Source organism: Elephas maximus, chromosome 4, assembly GCF_024166365.1.
Source record: "Elephas maximus indicus isolate mEleMax1 chromosome 4, mEleMax1 primary haplotype, whole genome shotgun sequence".
Lineage (NCBI taxonomy): Eukaryota > Metazoa > Chordata > Mammalia > Proboscidea > Elephantidae > Elephas > Elephas maximus.
Genome location: NC_064822.1, coordinates 73001268 through 73018642, shown reverse-complemented (window position 1 = coordinate 73018642; position 17375 = coordinate 73001268). Strand labels below are relative to the sequence as shown.

The window sequence follows — 17375 nt, the reverse complement described above, 5'->3', positions numbered from 1 at the left end:
ATCTAATGTTCTGGCAACGAGACAACATAAGATGGTGAGCAATTATAGGAATTTAACCTTTGACCTCATCATCATATGTACTATTTCCATAATAGAGGCTTAAAGGTTCTATCAACATTTACTTCAAACTTCTTAAAAAACAAGCTCTAAGTTCACCTTCCTAAATAAAGTTGGTTAATTAAACTCAAAAAAAAATGTTTTTTAATTAGAATGTTTAAAGATAAAAAGTAATTGGTTCTTACCTCTGGTCCTGATGCATGTGACAAATCTTCTTACTGGCATACTTTCTTCCTAAGCAGCTACAAAGACTAGGTCAGCAGCCATTTTGAGACAGCTGCACTGTCTCAGTTGCACTAAAGTGTAATTAAGATGGCTGCAATGTGCACTCAAGAACTCACACAGTGAAAACTCAGCTATGTATCAAATAAAGCCCCTCCCACTTTGTCAGCCTGCAGGAAACAGGCCACAGCTAATGCATATACTGCAATAAACAGTGCAGCTACTCAGGGCATAGAAAAAGAAAAGACGAGGCAGCAAGCCAGTTTGTAACATAATGCCTGTGAATCCTGACTTCCAATACAGAATTTGGGCATGTCCAGGTCCCAGACAACATGAAATCCATGCCACATATTAGCAGTTACAGAGATAGAGCCAAATCACACAGAGCAAACATTAGGGAATTTGCTTGAAAGAAAGCCTCCATTTCAGTCCAGAAAAAAAAGTCAAAGTCAAACCCCGCTCAAGGCCTTTTCCCCCACCTTTTATAGCACTTTTATCATGAAAAGACTGTCAATTTTGTAAATTCTGGAAAATTAAATTTTGCAAATCCTGATAGTCATTTGATCAAGTTAATTCAACTGCAGAAGGTTATTAAAGATTTTCCCCACAATTTAAGACCCAAAGTACTTAAATCTAGCAGAATGGTTAAAGCTTGCATTCAAATTTTTGAGATCTTGACAATTGTTTACAATAACTGCTGAGGAGGGACTAGAATCATTAGAACTAAGATGGTAACAAAGCTTATTTTGAGTAACTTTACCAAATTGACAAAAACAATTTTACCTCTTCCAGTAGTCCAGATGGTCACAAAGACATCCCAGGTGAATATTTGGTCCCAGGGCAAATGACATTTCACACCCTGCCACAGACCTCTCAACATTTTGTTAACAGTGTATAAAGCAAATGGAAATAAGGAATGTGGACACACCCCTGGTATAAAAAATAGGGAGCACAAAAAGGTAAAATTCAGTCTGAAAGTAACTATATTGTCAAATTTGTCTTAGCTGTACCACAGCCATCAAGAAAAACGGAAGACAAAAGCACACAAAAAACCTGTTTGCTTGATTTGTTCAAGTTAGCTAGAGAATCTACCTTCTCTTCTCTCTTACATGACCTGCCTTCCTAAAATTTAGCTGCCCTGTGCTCTCTTGTTTCTATCCCTGGGTGTATAGGTATTTATTAAAACTGTTTAAGGGTATACGGAATTGGTGGAGGCATAACTAAAAGGAGGCTGGCCCCGTCAGTTGATAACTGTTCAAGCTCAGCGATGGGCACATGGGATTTATTAATTCATTCTATTTCTGTATTTGAAATTTTTCATAATAAAAGTTAAAAAAAAAGCTACTCAGCTTTCAAAGGCCTTTATTTCTTCTCCATGAGGCAAACTGGGTAATGTATGTAAAAACTCCTTTTAATTACTATTTTCAGGGAAAAAAAAAAAAATTATGCTTGATCTAACCCCCACTAATTCTTCAGAAATAGTATTGTGATTCTCTGAGGGTGGCTCAATCAAAAGTCTATTCATTAAGAAGAAAACGTTGGTAAACTGAGAAGGAATGGGAACAAGGAAGACATTAAGCAACAGAATCGGAGTAAGACTAAAGGGAAGGGGACTAGAGGAGGGTGGGGGACACACAAATAGCCAAGAAATTTAGAGCTGCCGGATGAACAATTTCTGACATTCGAGAAGCAGATTACACAAAGATTTAAATTATGTAACACACCCTCACGCATACAAGGCTTCCCTCCGTCCCACAACCCAAAACCCTCTTAAGCCTCCCTTGTCTTACCAAATACCTTTCTGTTGTAAATCCAGGCTACTTTCTCAGTCTTAAGCTTTCCTGGACAAGCTGTTGGCTACTAACAGTAGATATAAGAGCTATTTTTCAGCTAATTTAGATTTCAAAATAAGAGACATAGTCTTAGTTCCATCAGTATACCAATTCTCCTCCAGCCACTATAATCATCTTACTACCATTTGCTCATTTTTCCCTATTATAAGTCAAATCAATAAATGTATTGATTGTCTACTTCATGCAATGGACCTTGGGGAAAAGGAGAAGGGAGGTAGATTGGTATGGATCAAGTCTTCAGATAGGTTTTATATAATTATATAAACTAATTTTCACACTGACCCTAGATGTAGCTTCTACTTCCAATTCAAGACTGAGAAAACAGGTTCAGGGATTAAAATGACTTCGCAAAAGTTAGAGCTGAAATACAATCCCATGACACACTCAGTCCCAGCCCATAGAGCTTCATCTCCATTGGCTCTGTTTCTGTGCCTGATAGAAGGAGCTTGGAAAAGTAAAATGATCAGTTATTCAAACAGATAGTGTCACTACCAACACCTTTGTTTAAGCTTTATTTTTTATTTTTTTTGTGTGTGTGTGCTTTAGATGACGGTTTACAAAGCAAATAAGTTTCTCATTAAATACTTAGTATACGTTTTGTGACATTGGTTGCCAACCCCACTATATGTCAACACTCTCCCCTTCTCAACCTTGGTCTCCCCCTTACCAGCTGCCCTGTCCCCTCCTGCCTTCTCGTCCTTGCCCCTGGGGTGGAGTGCCCATTTAGTTATGTTTTGTTTTATGGGCCTGTCTAACCTTTGGCTGAAGGGTGGACCTCAGGAGTGACTTCAGTGCTGAGTTAAAAGAGTTTCTGAGGGTGTTTAAGCTTTAAAGGCCTTAAATCTAGATGTGCCTTTGTTCATGCTTTACCCTCTATCCCAAGGATCCTATCCTACACTTCACCCAGTAAATCCTATTCACGCTTCAACTTAAATCACCCTATCACTGACAATGGAAACCCTGGTGGTGCAGTGGGTAAGGGCTACAGCTAACCAAAAGGTTGGCGGTTCAAATCCACCAGGCGCTTCTTGGAAACTCTATGGGGCAGTTCTACTCTGTCCTATAGGGTCGCTATGAGTCGGAATCGACTTGACGGCAACGGGTTTATCACTGACAATACTTTCCTTACTCTTTCTTCTTACTATGCCCCCAAATCAGCTGTGATTCCTCTCAAGATCTTTTATGCATACCATCATTACACTTAAACCCTGTAAAAAAAAAAAAAAAAAAGGCATGTCTTCTCATCTTCCATTCACTTAAATACTGTGAAACACAGATTTGCTCAATAGATGGTGAGTTGAAATGAATTCCCAGTGCTTTCATTTCTATTACAAAAATCTCACAAAGACCTACATCTTTAAAAACATTCATATTTAGGATTTCAACACTTACTTTCTAGAAAGAATAATAAGTTGACTACAGGGTTCCCCGCAAAAATTAAAAACTTCCGCACTCCAGAATCCAAGATAGGGAAATACCTTTTGTGGAGCACTTTTCAGTTTTTAGAGTATTTTGAAAGGTACAACACAAGCCCTTGGCTGCTAACCAAAAGGTTGGCGGTTCAAACCCAGCCAGTGGCTCTGCGGGAGAAAGATCTCCTTATCTGCTCCCCTAAAGATCACAGCCTAGAAAACTCTATGAGGTAGTTCTACTCTGTCACATGGAGTCGCTATGAATTAGAATAGACTTGACACCAAATAACATATAGGAGCTAAAGAGCTACTATGTGCTTAGGATAGCTGAGCTCTGAATAATCTATAGAAATTTTTAGAAGGTAAGGAATCTACTTTGAAATGTTAGAATTCTTAAGAGAGTAGAATATAACTTGATTGCATAATGTCATAGATTATATTACAGAAATTTATTTTAGATAGGATCATTTGTAACGAGCCTAAGCATCACTTGCTTGCAAAAAGCATACATATTTGGAAGCCATTCCTAATGTTAGGTAATATTTCCCATGATTACCCAATATTTTATCTTTGTAATTAAAAACTAGCACTTCTCACTTAGCTTTATCAAATTTCACTCTTACAATGAACATGTAAAATAAACAGTACAAGTGCTATAATCTCACATTTTCATGACTAGAGAATGTAACCATTTTCCAGCAGTCACATAAGTAGTAATGACAAAAGCTATGAAATTAAGTCTGGTCAACTACTACATTTTTAATAGATCACACTATTAGAGAACTCTGCATATACAAATCATTGAAAATTCCACAGAACCTAAATAAACGGTTTCAATACATTCATTTAGTTAAAAAAAAAACTTCAATTACACAAGTTATCACTATCAGCATTACATATATTAAAAGGGAAAAGGGATGTTAGACGAATATCAAGATGGTGAACTAAAAATACCTAACTTCACTGCCTCCTTAAATCCCACAAAAATTACAGTAAAGGGATTTTCTAAGGCACAAATCCTCAAGAACCGAGAAGCTATAAATATTTTGGAAGCTGGAAAATAAGCAAGACCAGTGGTGCCTAACTTAACAGTCTGCAAAACCCCAAACTCCAAGCTGCAGTGGGAACAAATTAAGAATGATCCTGATTTACATAGCAGAATCCTCAAAAGACATAGGAACTAGTACGAACCTTTGGAAATGAGAGTGAAAGTGGCATAGAGTAGGATGATGTGGGTGTAAAAGGGAATAGTGAAAACTGAGAGGCAGCAAGATACATTTGATGCCCTCTGCAAACACATTCCACTGAATACCTGCTCTCTCGAACCCTAGCAAAGGTCTGAAAATAACAGATTTTAAATTAAATAACTATTAATAAATAGTTAAAAATGTGAGTATCATACCAAAAAAAGAGAGACTGAGTGCTGACTGCAGAGACTCTAGTCCTCTTCCTCCATTAATCTCTGAGAATGCTGGCAATCACACTCTCATTCCCCATGTATGAAAAAGGAAGATTTCTCTGTGGGTATGTGACTAGCCCAAAAAGTAAGACCTTAAGGTCTTGCTGGAGTTCAGCAAAAATGATCTGCCCAGACCAGCTTATTGAGAAGTTCAAAACTGACAAATTCAGATATTCCAATCATCGTATCAATCTCCCACATCACATTATGCAGTCAACCAGGAAAAGGAAGGCAACTGGGTGAAGTCTCTAACATGGAAGACAAAGACCAAAATTAAAAAAAAAAAAAGACTATGCAAAAAGAAAACTTAAAAAAAATCATTAATATCTACAGATACTTTAAAAAAAATATTGCATTCCTGATTAAGAACAGGATACTGTAGGTAAGGAATATTCAAAGTAAAACAGAAATTAAGAACATAATAGAAAAAATAAAAAACTCAACAGAAAGACTAGGTAATGAAGTTAACAAATCTTCTTGAACATAAAGCAAAAAGACAAAGTTGTAAAAAATAGAGAAAGGTATATAAGGAAATTAGGGTAGCCATCCAAAAAATTCTAATTGGAATGACAGAATGGCAGAAAAATGAAAGGCATCACCAATGAAATAGTTTAAGAAAACTTTCCAGAAGTGAAGGACAAAAGTTGCCAGACTAAAAGAGCCGAACGAATGCCTAGTAAACAGTGATAGACTCAAACCAAAGCAAGTTACAGTGAAATTTCAGTTTCTACAAGCTTCCACCAAGGAGAAATCAGAAATCGGAATGGCTTCAGATCTCTCAAAAGTAGTAACAGAAGCAAGAAAATAATGGAGCAGTGCCTTTAAAATTCTAAAGGAAAATTATTTCCACCTACAGTTCTATACCCAGCCAAACTATCGGTCAAGCATTAAAAATACAGAATGGCATTTTTCAAACACACATGGTCTCCAAAAATATATCTTCTACCTGCCCTTTATCAAAAAGCTAGTAAAGGATGTGCTCTGCCCTCTCACGACAGAGTAAGACAATAAAGAGGTAACATGTAGAAAACAAGGGTCCTACACTCCTACGTAGGAGAAGGGTGAAGGAAATCCCCAGGTCAGTGAATAAAATTCCAGGGATGACAGTTGTACACCAGATGTAGAGAGCAACTAGGTCAAACTGGAGCAATGAGACTCAAGAAACAGACATGAGTCAAGATCCTTGCTGCTTCTGTACCTGAGAACAAAATATATAGGTCAGCAATTAAATTTTCTGAAATAAACATCCAAAGATTCTTAGTAAAGACTATACCAAATATTCTTAATTATTACTAATACATGAAAGAGTCTCCTGGGTACAAATATACTCAAATAAAGCTGACACCTTTCTCATGAATCAATACCTATCATAACTGCTTCAAAAAAATGGGTAAGGACTTCCATGATTTTGTTAGTCTAGCACTGACAACTTTGTGTAAGTAGGTTACTTAACCCAAGATCAACAAAACAAGAATTAAACCAAAACCCAACCAGTTGCCATACATGGCAATCCCATGTATGTCAGAGTAGAACTGTATTCCACAGGATTTTCAACGGCTAATTTTTCAGAGTTTTTTTTTTTTTTTTTTTTTTAATTTTTCAGAGTTAGATCACCAGGACTTTCTTCTGAGCTGCCTCTGGGTAGACTCAAACCACCAACTTTTTGGTTAACAATGAGGACATTAAAAATGTGCACTACTTTAGGGCAAAATAACCTGATTTAAATGTGGTTAATATTTTATACTTAATAGTTATATGAGAAAAAGGTACCTTCTTTTTAATCTCTAATCCTCAATTTAAGATGTATTTTGTACAAATAGTAACTTCAATAATATCTTGATTCAATACCCTCAGAATTCAGGCAAAAAAAAAAAACCTATAAAAAATCTTAATATAGGTTATAAGCTAAGAAACCATTGGACAATTTTTTTTAATGATTCCGCATAAAAATACTGAATATATTAATTGCCCTTGTCTTCTAGAAATTACTTAGAACAATAATAAACAATAATTAAGTTTTGTAGAAAGTACCATAACTGAGTCTCCTTATGAACCAGTTTAATAAGAATCTGTTCTCCTTCCTAGCAGGACAAAATTGGGTAAATCAAATTTATAACCATGACCACACCAGAAACGTGACATTTAAATACAAATCTCTTTTAATTTGGTATGACAGGGAACAAAAACTGCACTTCAAATGTAGAAATGATGCCTACAAGTCTTCACAGGAAATCACTTTGGTATTTCTTCTACAGCTTACGGAATCCTAGCTTTAAATGGAGTAAAGAATATCACTTCCTGACAGACCAGGTACATTGACAAATGTGGGAAGGATAGATAGGTATTACAACTGAAAACTCATTAAGATAAACGGGATGGCACTTGGTTCCTGATTTCACAGACAAGCTGATAAATAAGTAAATTAGAACACTTTACAAAACATCCAAGACAGGAGTTAACTCTCAAACCTCGTATCAAGTACAGTTTTGTAAGCTGGACAATAGGCAGGTCTTTCTGTATTAATCAACACCTACTTAGATCTATGTAAATAAAATGGTCTAATAAAATATACATAACTGAAAAATCACCAAATCTATATGGTCAAATTTGCGCCTAAAGGGGCAAGAATTTGGCCACACGAAGGGTTACGGGGAAGGAAAAAAAAAAAAAAACACCCTGACACTTTGCTTTACTTCCATTTTGAAAGAACATGTCTAACAAATGCCTTAATTGGAGGGCAAGAGGGAAAAGCACTTTGCATCCTGAGATTAAAAAAAAAGAGAGAGAGATAGTCCTATCTGGATTAAATGAATTCATCCCTGATATTGGCAACAATAACTGAAGAAACGTGACAAATCTTGTGGGTATGATAATTAAGAGAAAATGGCTACTTTTTCATCATGAAGAGGTTTAATGTAAATTTAGTGACCTTAGTAATCTTGTGAGGTATTTTTTTCTTAAATATGTTTGCTTTTGTTTTTGCTTTTAATTTAAAGAGTCAGTTCTAAAGCCTAGACTTCCTCACAAGCCTTCTTTGCATGTAAACTACTTTTCTAAAAGTGGTTTTCCTTAATAGCCAGTGGTATTATCAAACATACTTTTCCAAATTACTTTTTAAGTGCATTTAAATTCTAGCTCCAGAAATTAAGAATGTTATCATCTGCTATAAATCTCCCTGTACTGCAGGGCTTCCCATACATTCCATCGCCATCGGACAGTCAACTGTCCCATAGGGTTTCCAAGGCTGTAATCTTTCCGGAAGCAGATTGCCACCTTTTTCCTGTGGAGCAGCTGGTGAGTTCAAACCGCCGACCTTTCAGTTAGCAGTCGAGCACTTAACCACTGTGCCACCAGTGCTCCTTCCCTGCACATTTGCTGTTGTTGTTGGGTGCCGTCGAGTCATTTCTGACTCACAGCAACCTTATGTACAACGGAAGGCATCACTGCCCAATCCTGTGCCATCCTCACAATCTTTGCTATGTTTGAGCCCACTGTTGCAACCACTATGGCAATCCATGTCGTTAAGGGCCCTCCTCTACTTTACCAAGCATCATGTCCTTCTCCAGAGACTGGAGAACTCGTCCAAAGCACCTGAGACGAAGTCTCACCATTCTTGCTTCTAAGAAGCATCCTGGGTGTACCTCTTCCAAGACAGACTCACTCGTTTTTCTAACAGTCCGTGGCATATTCAATATTTTTCACCAATATCATAATTCGAAGGCATCAATTCTTCTTTGGTCTTCCTTATTCATTGTTCAGTTTTCATATGGATTGTCCTGCACAAAGTTACCTCTTAGTAAATATTCATAGCCAATTGATTGATTTGTCACTTGACTGAAGCCAGTAAAGAGAACCATGTCAGGTAGGAATGCTAAATATTTTGGACATCTAATCTTATATAATCCTAACAACCCTATGAGGTAGGTGGATTCCCCATTCTACAAATAAAGAATACCGGTGGAAGACATTAATTGCCCGGGTTCCAATACAAAACTATTGTTCTTCCTACTTCGTTATATTACTCATTGGTTTTAGGAAAATTTTTTGCCTTTTCTCTCACTCTTTCTTCCTTTATTTTTATCTTTCAACTTATGAATCAATTAAAATAACTTTGGTGGGGGAAAGAGAGAATTACACAAACATTAAACACAAAATAATTATTCTATCTTTTCCTCAAACCCTTATTAATGTGCATTCCCTGTTTGTCAGAGTTGTATTATAGGAAATTCTTATTAATAGGTAAGCAATGATAATATTTCATTATTAATTTTCTCTATAAATGAGATTAAAGATTCTTCTCTAAAAGTTGATTTGCTATTTATAATTCTTCATATGTAATATGCCTGTCAAATCTTTTGACCATTTATTCAGGGAGTGCTTGCCACTTAATTAAATTACATGTTTGGCCAGTAAAAAAAAAAAGTTTTGACATCTATCTTACTCTCTTTTTTTGTACTTCCACCTAGATATTTTTCTGGTATCCTTCCAATAAGCAATTATTTATTGAATATTAAAGTAGGCACTATGCTTTTAATAATGATCTTATCAAACCTAATTAGAAGAGATTTGTTTTTAAAAGGTGGCATTTGTCAGATACATCAGTAAGATGCAATTCCTAATCCTAGGAAACTTATGAAGCACTATACAAATAACTATAAACACAAAAATGAAAAGGAATAAATGCCTTTTAAAAAGATACGAAGTATAAGACAGAAATTAGAAAACCTCCAGTTAAGAATCACAATGGTTAAGAACTTGGTTGTTAATGAAAGGTCTGCAGTTCAAATCCACCAGCCACTCTTTGGAAACCCTGTGGGGGGCAGTTCTACTCTGTCCTAGACTCAATGGCATCGGGTTTGGTTTTTGTTTTTTTCTAGGCATATTACATATGCAATATGGTTACAATGACACTTATTTACAAGAATCAAAACTCTGTATCAGGAAGCTATTTACAGTTCTCCTAACATGCTATCTTCTTTCCCACTTCTGAATTTTTTTTTTTTTAATGCTTTAGTTATCACACGCTCTTGTGCCTTTTCCGTGTAGCTTTTTTTTTTTTTAATAATTTATTTTTTACTGTTATTGAGAATATACACTGCAAAACATACACCAATTCGACAATTTCTACACGGATAACTCAGTGACATTGATTACATTCTTCAAGTTGTGAAACAATTCTCACCCCATTTTCTGAATTGTTCTTCACCCATTAACATAAACTCACTGCCCCCTAAGGTTCCTATCTAATCTTTCAAGTTAACTGTTGTCAATTCGATGCCATATAGACAGATCTTAAAAGAGCGTAATGCTCAAGGCGTACATTCTTTATTAGTTAAGCTAAACTATTGTTTGGTTTTAAGAACATTTTTGGTTTAAGGTTTTAAGATTATCTCAGAGCAATAGTTTCAAGGGTTCATCCAGCCTCAGCCTCCATGGCTCCAGAAAGACTGGATTCCATGATAATTTGAAATTCTGTTATGCATTTTCTCCCTTTTGAGCCAAGATTCAGTAATGGTGAAAGTTTACAGAGTAAATTAGTTATCTTTTCCATAGTCTGTATATAGTGTTACATGACATTGTTGCATTCCCCTCAATATGTCAGCACTCTCACCATTTGTACCCTGGGTTCCCCGTTTCATTTCGTCCTGAGTTTCTACCCCTTCCTATTATCGCATCTTTGCAGTTGGCCAAATGTTGTTTTTTTGATCTCATATAATGGATTGTTCTAAGGAACACACTCCTCTACGGCGTTATCGTTTATTTTATGGGCCTGTCTATTGTCTGGCTGAAAGATGGTCTCCGAGAATGGCGTCAGTTCAGGTCAGAAGGGTATCTTAAGGCCAGTCTTGGGGGTCCTTCCAGTCTCATGTCAGACCAATAAGTCTGGTCTTTTTTGTGAAATTGATTTTTTTGTTCTACATTTTTCTCCCGCTCTGTTTGGGACCCTCTGTTGTGATCCCAGTCAGAGCGGTCAGTAGTGGTAGCCGGGCACCAGGTAGTTCTGGTCTGAGTCATGTAAGCCTGTGTTTCATGTGGTCCTTTAGTCCTCTGGACTAACTGCTCTCTTGAGTCTTTGATTTTCTTCACTCTCCTTTACTCTGGATGGGAACAGACTAAGAGTTGTATCTTAGATGGCCGCTCACAAGCTTTTAAGACTCCAGATGCTACTCACCAAAGTAGGACACAGAACACTGTCTTTATGAATTATGTTGTGCCAAATGACACAGATGTACCCCAAATATATGTTCTTCGCCTTCAAGCCTAGGAACTCAGTCCTGTGAGTTGTCTGATTATGTCTTAGAGGTTTCCATGACTGTGCCTCTTGTGTGCTCTATTGTTAAGCAGCATCTAAAATTATATACGTAGAAATATCTACAACCAAACCTTTATCTACAGGTGGGTGTACTCCTATACTCTCTCCCACACCTCTTTAGCATACCTACTTATGTACCTGTTCGTAGATTACTGCTTGTTAATACTATTGTTGCAGCATTGTCTATGTTATAGTGATCACCGTAGTTGCCCTTTATTCTCCAGTTCCTCTCAGTATCTTCCTTTGCTTTGGTCACATTGTGTTGACTTCCCCACATTGTATATTGCCTTCCCTTCGCCAGTATTAATACATGTCTTCTACCTACTAGTAATTTTCCCTCCTTCCCCCTCCTAACCCTGGTAACCAACTGTCTTAGTCGTCTAGTACCGCTATAACAGAAATGCCACAAGTAGATGGCTTTAACAAAGAGAATTTTTTTTCTTCAAAATAAGGTAGGCTAAAAGTCCAAATTCAGGGCGTCAGATTCAGGGGAAGGCTTTCTCTCCCTGTGGGCCTTCTCATCAATGTTCCCCTAGGCTAGGAGCTTCTCCGCACAGGGACCCTGGGTCCAAAGGACGTGCTCTGCTCCCAGCACTGCTTTCTTGGTACTGCTTTCTTGGAAGCATGAGGTCCCCTACTCTCTGCTTGCTTCCCTTTCCTTTTATCTCTTCTACAATAAAAGGTGGTGCAGGCCACACCCCAGGGAAACTCCCTTTACAGTGGATCAGGGATGTGACTTTAATAAGGGTGTTACAATTCCACCCTCATCCTCTTTAACAAAAAATTACAATCACAAGATGGAAGACAACTATACAATACTGGGAATCATGGCCCAGCCAAACTGATACACACATTTTTGGGGGAACATAATTCAATCCATCGGAAACCCTGGTGGACTAGTGGTTAAGTGCTACGGCTGCAAACCAAAGGGTCGGCAGTTTGAATCCACCAGGTGCTCCTTGGAAACTCTATGGGGCAGTTCTACTCTGTCCTATAGGGTCACTATGAGTCGGAATCGACTTGACGGCAGTGGGTGGGTGGGTAATTGAATCCATGACACCATCAAAGGATTTTTTTTTCTGTGCATAAACCTTTTTTTTTATACTAGTGGTCTCATACAATATTTGCCCTTTTGTGATTGACTTATTTCATTCAGCATAATGCCCTCCAGTTTCATCCACGTTGTGAGATGTTTTGCAGATTTGTTATTACTCTTTATCCTTGCATAGTATTCCATTGCATGTATGTGCCACAGTTTATCCATTCATCTGTTGATGGGCGCTTAGGTCATTTCCCTCTTTTTTGCTATTGTGAATAATACTGCAATGAATATGGGTGTGCAAATGTCTATTCTTGTAATGGCTTTTACTTCTTTAGGGTACATACCTAGGAGTGGGATTGATGGATCATATGGTATTTCTATTTCTAGCTTTTAAAGGAACTGTCCACCGCTGAAATTTTAAGGATACTATTTATTACCTTTACCAGGAATATCTTATTCATTTCTTAAAAGTTCAACTCCCCTAGGAAGACTTCCATGATCACCTCCTAATATACACAGTCCCAGCTTTCTGTGACTTACAAAAATATTTACTCTCTTACTTGTCACAATCTACATCAAGTATTTATATACACATTTATCAGTTAAGTTTTGCCAATATGTAGAGCAAATTTAAGACTACAAGCTTTTTACTTGTGTGTATTATAAAGCCCTGGAAACACATTTCCGATCCCGAAAAGGTACAGTTTGTACATATAGTTACAACCAAAGAAAAAAGCAGAATCTGGATAAGATAATGCAAACATAAACTTAACTGTGCCGTTACTCAGTTTATCTACAATCCTTCATCCTTTTTAAAATAAACAAGTTAAATTGTAAGATTTAAAAACGTTTCAAAAAACAAAACAAGATCTGTTGCTGTCAAGTCGATTCCAACTCATAGCAACCCTACAGGGCAGAGTAGAACCGTCCCATAGGGTTTCCAAGATAGCAACCCTACAGGACAGAGTAGAACCGTCCCATAGGGTTTCCAAGGCTGTAACTCTTCACAGAAGCAGACTGCCACATCTTTCTCCCACGGCACGCAGCTGGTGGGTTCAAATGGCCCACCTTCTAGTTAGCAGACAAGTGCTTTAACACTGTACCACTAGGGCTAAGTTTTAAAAATTAAATTAAAATTCCAATTTTTGCAAATTTAAACTAATGATTAATGCTTTCAAAGGCAAGCAGGGGAGGGACAAATTCTACCAAATAAAGTAAGCTTTTACAACTGGAACCTCAGCCACAAACTGAGTATAAAGCTCCCAGAATATCATTTCAGAGGAAGATATAGTTATATCTGGACCTGTCTCTTAAAACAAAGAACCAGTTTCAAATACCGAATTATGAATTAATTTGACAGACTACTTCTCCAGCTTCCTTATGTAGTAAAAAATGCTAGTTGTTCACCAATATCCATTTCTCCTCTTTCTTTATAAAACTGTCTAGTTTTGGCTGGGCACCTGGTTGTCCTGCTAGACACGATATTTCCTAGCTTTCCTTTCCTGGCTGAATATGCCCCAATGACTTAAGTCTCACTCATAAAACAAGAGTCAAGGTGATATGTGCCACTTCCAGATCATGCTCTCAAAAGTTTGAGTGTGCACTCCCGTTTCTCCCTTGTGCCTGGCTGGTTAAACTGGAGTACTCATGTTCAACCTAGAGATGGAAGTGATACGTGAAGGTAAAGCCAGTTATAAACCCTCAACCATCTTCCTCTGTATTGTTAGTGAGAAACATTTAGCCTCTTAATAAACAACAGTAATAGAGTCTCTGTTACAGCATTTTAATCTTTAACTAATCCAATTGGCTCCTGAAAACATTTACCACTCGGAAGGAAATAAAGAAGAAAAAATTTCAGTGGTAATCCCCTCTTTTCTCTTCCATGGTTTTCCACTTCCTCCTTTCCTTAAAACAGTCTATCTACTGGGGCCGTGGTGATATAGTAGTTAACAGCTCAGTTGCTAACCAAAAGGTCGGCAGTTCGAGTCAACCAGCTGCTCCTTGGAAACCTTATGGGGCAGTCTTACTCTGCACTACAGGGTCGCTATGCGTCGGAATCGACCCCACGGCAACAGGTTTGGTGTTTTTTTTTTTTGGTACTACGGGTAACAGGGCAGACACACTTCCAAGGTTCCAAAGCCTTAGAAGCATATGAATGAGTACAGGCAGTGATATCAAACCCTTTCCTCCTGGTCCTCAAAACCTGTAGCTCCCCTTCTTGTATTCGAGGTTCACCTTTCTACAAAATTGAAGGCACTATTTTTGAGAATCACTGACCCGCGAACGGATCCTTTAATGGCTTTGACATCTCTGGGGATCACTATTCTAATAAAGAGTTGGGTGATGGACACCATTTTAGGTACCTAGCAGGGCAATGACTCTCCAAAGTAGCTCAGGACTACAACAAAGAAAGGGAGGAGGGATTATATAGTAAAGTGTTATCACAGACTACCTCACATCTCCACAATACAATGGGTGCTCTATCCCAAACTAAAAGGTATATATCTAATTATTCTCTAATATTATATACAAGATAACACAAAACATATTCCGGGTAATAAAAAAGTTGCAGACACAAGTGAATATCTCTGATGGCAAAGGTATCAGCTCATTTTCATTTCCAAGACTTTCACCTTCACCTAGATCCAATTATAAGACATATTCTTCTCTCTCAGGAAGGCACTATCAACTGTATTCTTAGGCCTCCCACATATTCTGGAAGATGACCAAGGAGATGCCTGAGTCATTCTCTTAAAGACTCAAAATTTCAAATGATCAAAATTCGAAACCAAAAACATTCACACCATATAAATAAGCAGTAGTGCCATGGTCGTCCTTTCATTTTTCTGGACTGAAAAAAATTAAAATGCTCCACAGCACTCACACTCTCGGTCTCCAATATGAAATTATTCCCACCATGCAACTTCAAACATGTATAACCGAAGTTTATACTTTTGTTTTGAACAAAGGAAAAATGCCAGCAGAAACCTGATTTACTCTACAGACTGCAGGACAACCTGAGAAAAAACATTGCAAAGTAATTTTTAAACAGTTTTGGGCTCTATAAAGCAAACTAACAAGGTCAAATGGGTAAGAATTTTAAGAAAAACTCCATTAATGAATAGGTAATTTCTAAGCACTCTAGGGAACTAACAAGGACTGTGGCTGTCCAGGGTTACTTAATGATATTTTTATAACATAATGTTTAAATGTTAAAATGTCACATAATTTTGTTTGTTTGTTTGTCCCCTCATATGCCCCAGAAGTGTTAGGAACTCAAAGGCAGAAACCTTAACCTCAAACTTCTTTTCCATGTGACTCCCTTGAAAAACTAAGTATGCCACAAGTATGAATTTTCCATAAACCTCAACACTTAAAAAAGCAAAACAGCAGAAATCCTTCTAAACTAGATTATACATTTCTTTCCGGTCTTGACTAGGTTAAACATAATTGAATATTCTCAACGGCTCAGTATCATTAATGATACTATCAGTCATCATAAGGAGCAAACTAGAAATACAGATTAAGCTCTGGGAATACAGATTCCCAAACTAAGTTATCTTCAAAGTCTTGCTTTTAATGCTTGAAATCTGATCTTCTTCACTATCACGATCATTTCTTGCCGCTTTCCATATGTAGTTCTCTAGTAGCATTTATTTCCATAATTTGCTACTACTTATCTGTTTCTTTTTTTTTTTATCTGTTACGGTTTGAAAAGCCAAGTCTCATAATTCATTAGAACTAGGAAAAGTTCTCAACTAAGGACAAAGGTCTAACAAAAAAGGTAAAATATCCAATTTTTTTAAAGCAGATTTCCTTGAAAAAGACCCAAATGCAGAAACTTCATTTAAATAAACTAGAATGCTTAAGGAAAGTCAATATTTTAACATTTGATTTCTATCTTTATTTTTGTTCTATCTTCTTTTCATGCCTCCACCAATTTTCAAGCTTAGTTTCATAAACACAATATTTTGACAGTATTCTGATTTTCTTTCCTGGACCCATTTTGAAAAAGATAGAAAGCAGAATTACAACTGAAATATATCACTATAAATCAAGACATATTTTTCACCTCAATCAGCACAAAGAATAGATTTAATGGAGAGTATGATTATATACTAATAACTAGGAAAACAACCTCTGGGAGAAGAACATAATAGATCTTTATATTTTTATAAGATTAGGCTCCATCCAGGCCTGAAAGAATTACTTTTCAAAATCCCTCCATTAAAAAAAAAATTATATTAAAAAAAGAAAGATTTGGGTTTTAAGTACATTATTTGAAAACCTATTTCCCCCACTTCTAACATCATACTTGCATTGGCTTCATATCACCATGTCCTAAAACAGATCAAAAATAGAAATGTAGTCCCATATCCTCTTCCAGTTAACCCCTACTAACATTTTATGAGTAGAAGAAAACTTGTAAAATGACATCTTAACGAAAGTCACAGGTATCTCAAATTTTCCCAGAGTTCCTAAAACGAGTACACCTTGTGTGATCTGTAAGAAGTGTGTTGTATCCACGAATAAAGGAAAACAAACAGTATAAAAATGTATTTTCACACCCAATTTAGGTTTAATGCAATTCTAAAAACAAAATCTCAACTTAACTGGTCTTTAAAAGATTTATTCAAATGAATCTAGAGTTCATCTACAAAAACCAACAGACAAGGCTAGCTAAGAAAATTGTGAAAAGGGATTGTGAGTGCATACTGTACCTCCATACATTTATATAAATGTTGAGCAGGTTTCAGATATGCTTACAGCCTAAGCCAGACTAGGAAGTAAGGCCTGGTGATCGACTTATGAAAACTGGCCAGTGAAAACCCTATGGATCACAATGGTCCAATCTGCAAGCAAACATAGAGATGGCACACAACCAGCCAGCATTTCACTGTTTTGCATGGGGACCCCATGAGTTAGGAACAACCCAATGGCAGCTAATAACAACAACACAGGGCTACAAAGCGACAGTAACAATGTCATACTCCTACAACCAGCCCAGATATGCTGG

General features: G+C 37.0%; 1 protein-coding gene across 3 annotated transcripts in view; it reads right to left on the bottom strand.

The window, feature by feature from the left end:
• Nucleotides 1-17375, bottom strand: part of ATF7IP (activating transcription factor 7 interacting protein) — a 120139-nt gene that overhangs the window by 98828 nt on the left and 3936 nt on the right. Inside the window, exon 1 of one of the 3 annotated variants that reach the window (XM_049882527.1) lies at nucleotides 243-3400. The exons of 1 other annotated variant lie outside the window; for it this stretch is intronic. In XM_049882527.1, coding sequence (XP_049738484.1) covers nucleotides 243-259 — 17 coding nt within the window. In that variant the 5' untranslated portion in view covers nucleotides 260-3400. Of the gene's footprint in view, nucleotides 1-242; nucleotides 3401-17375 lie in introns of those variants that run through there. One more of the 3 variants, XM_049882525.1, reaches the window with a different exon arrangement.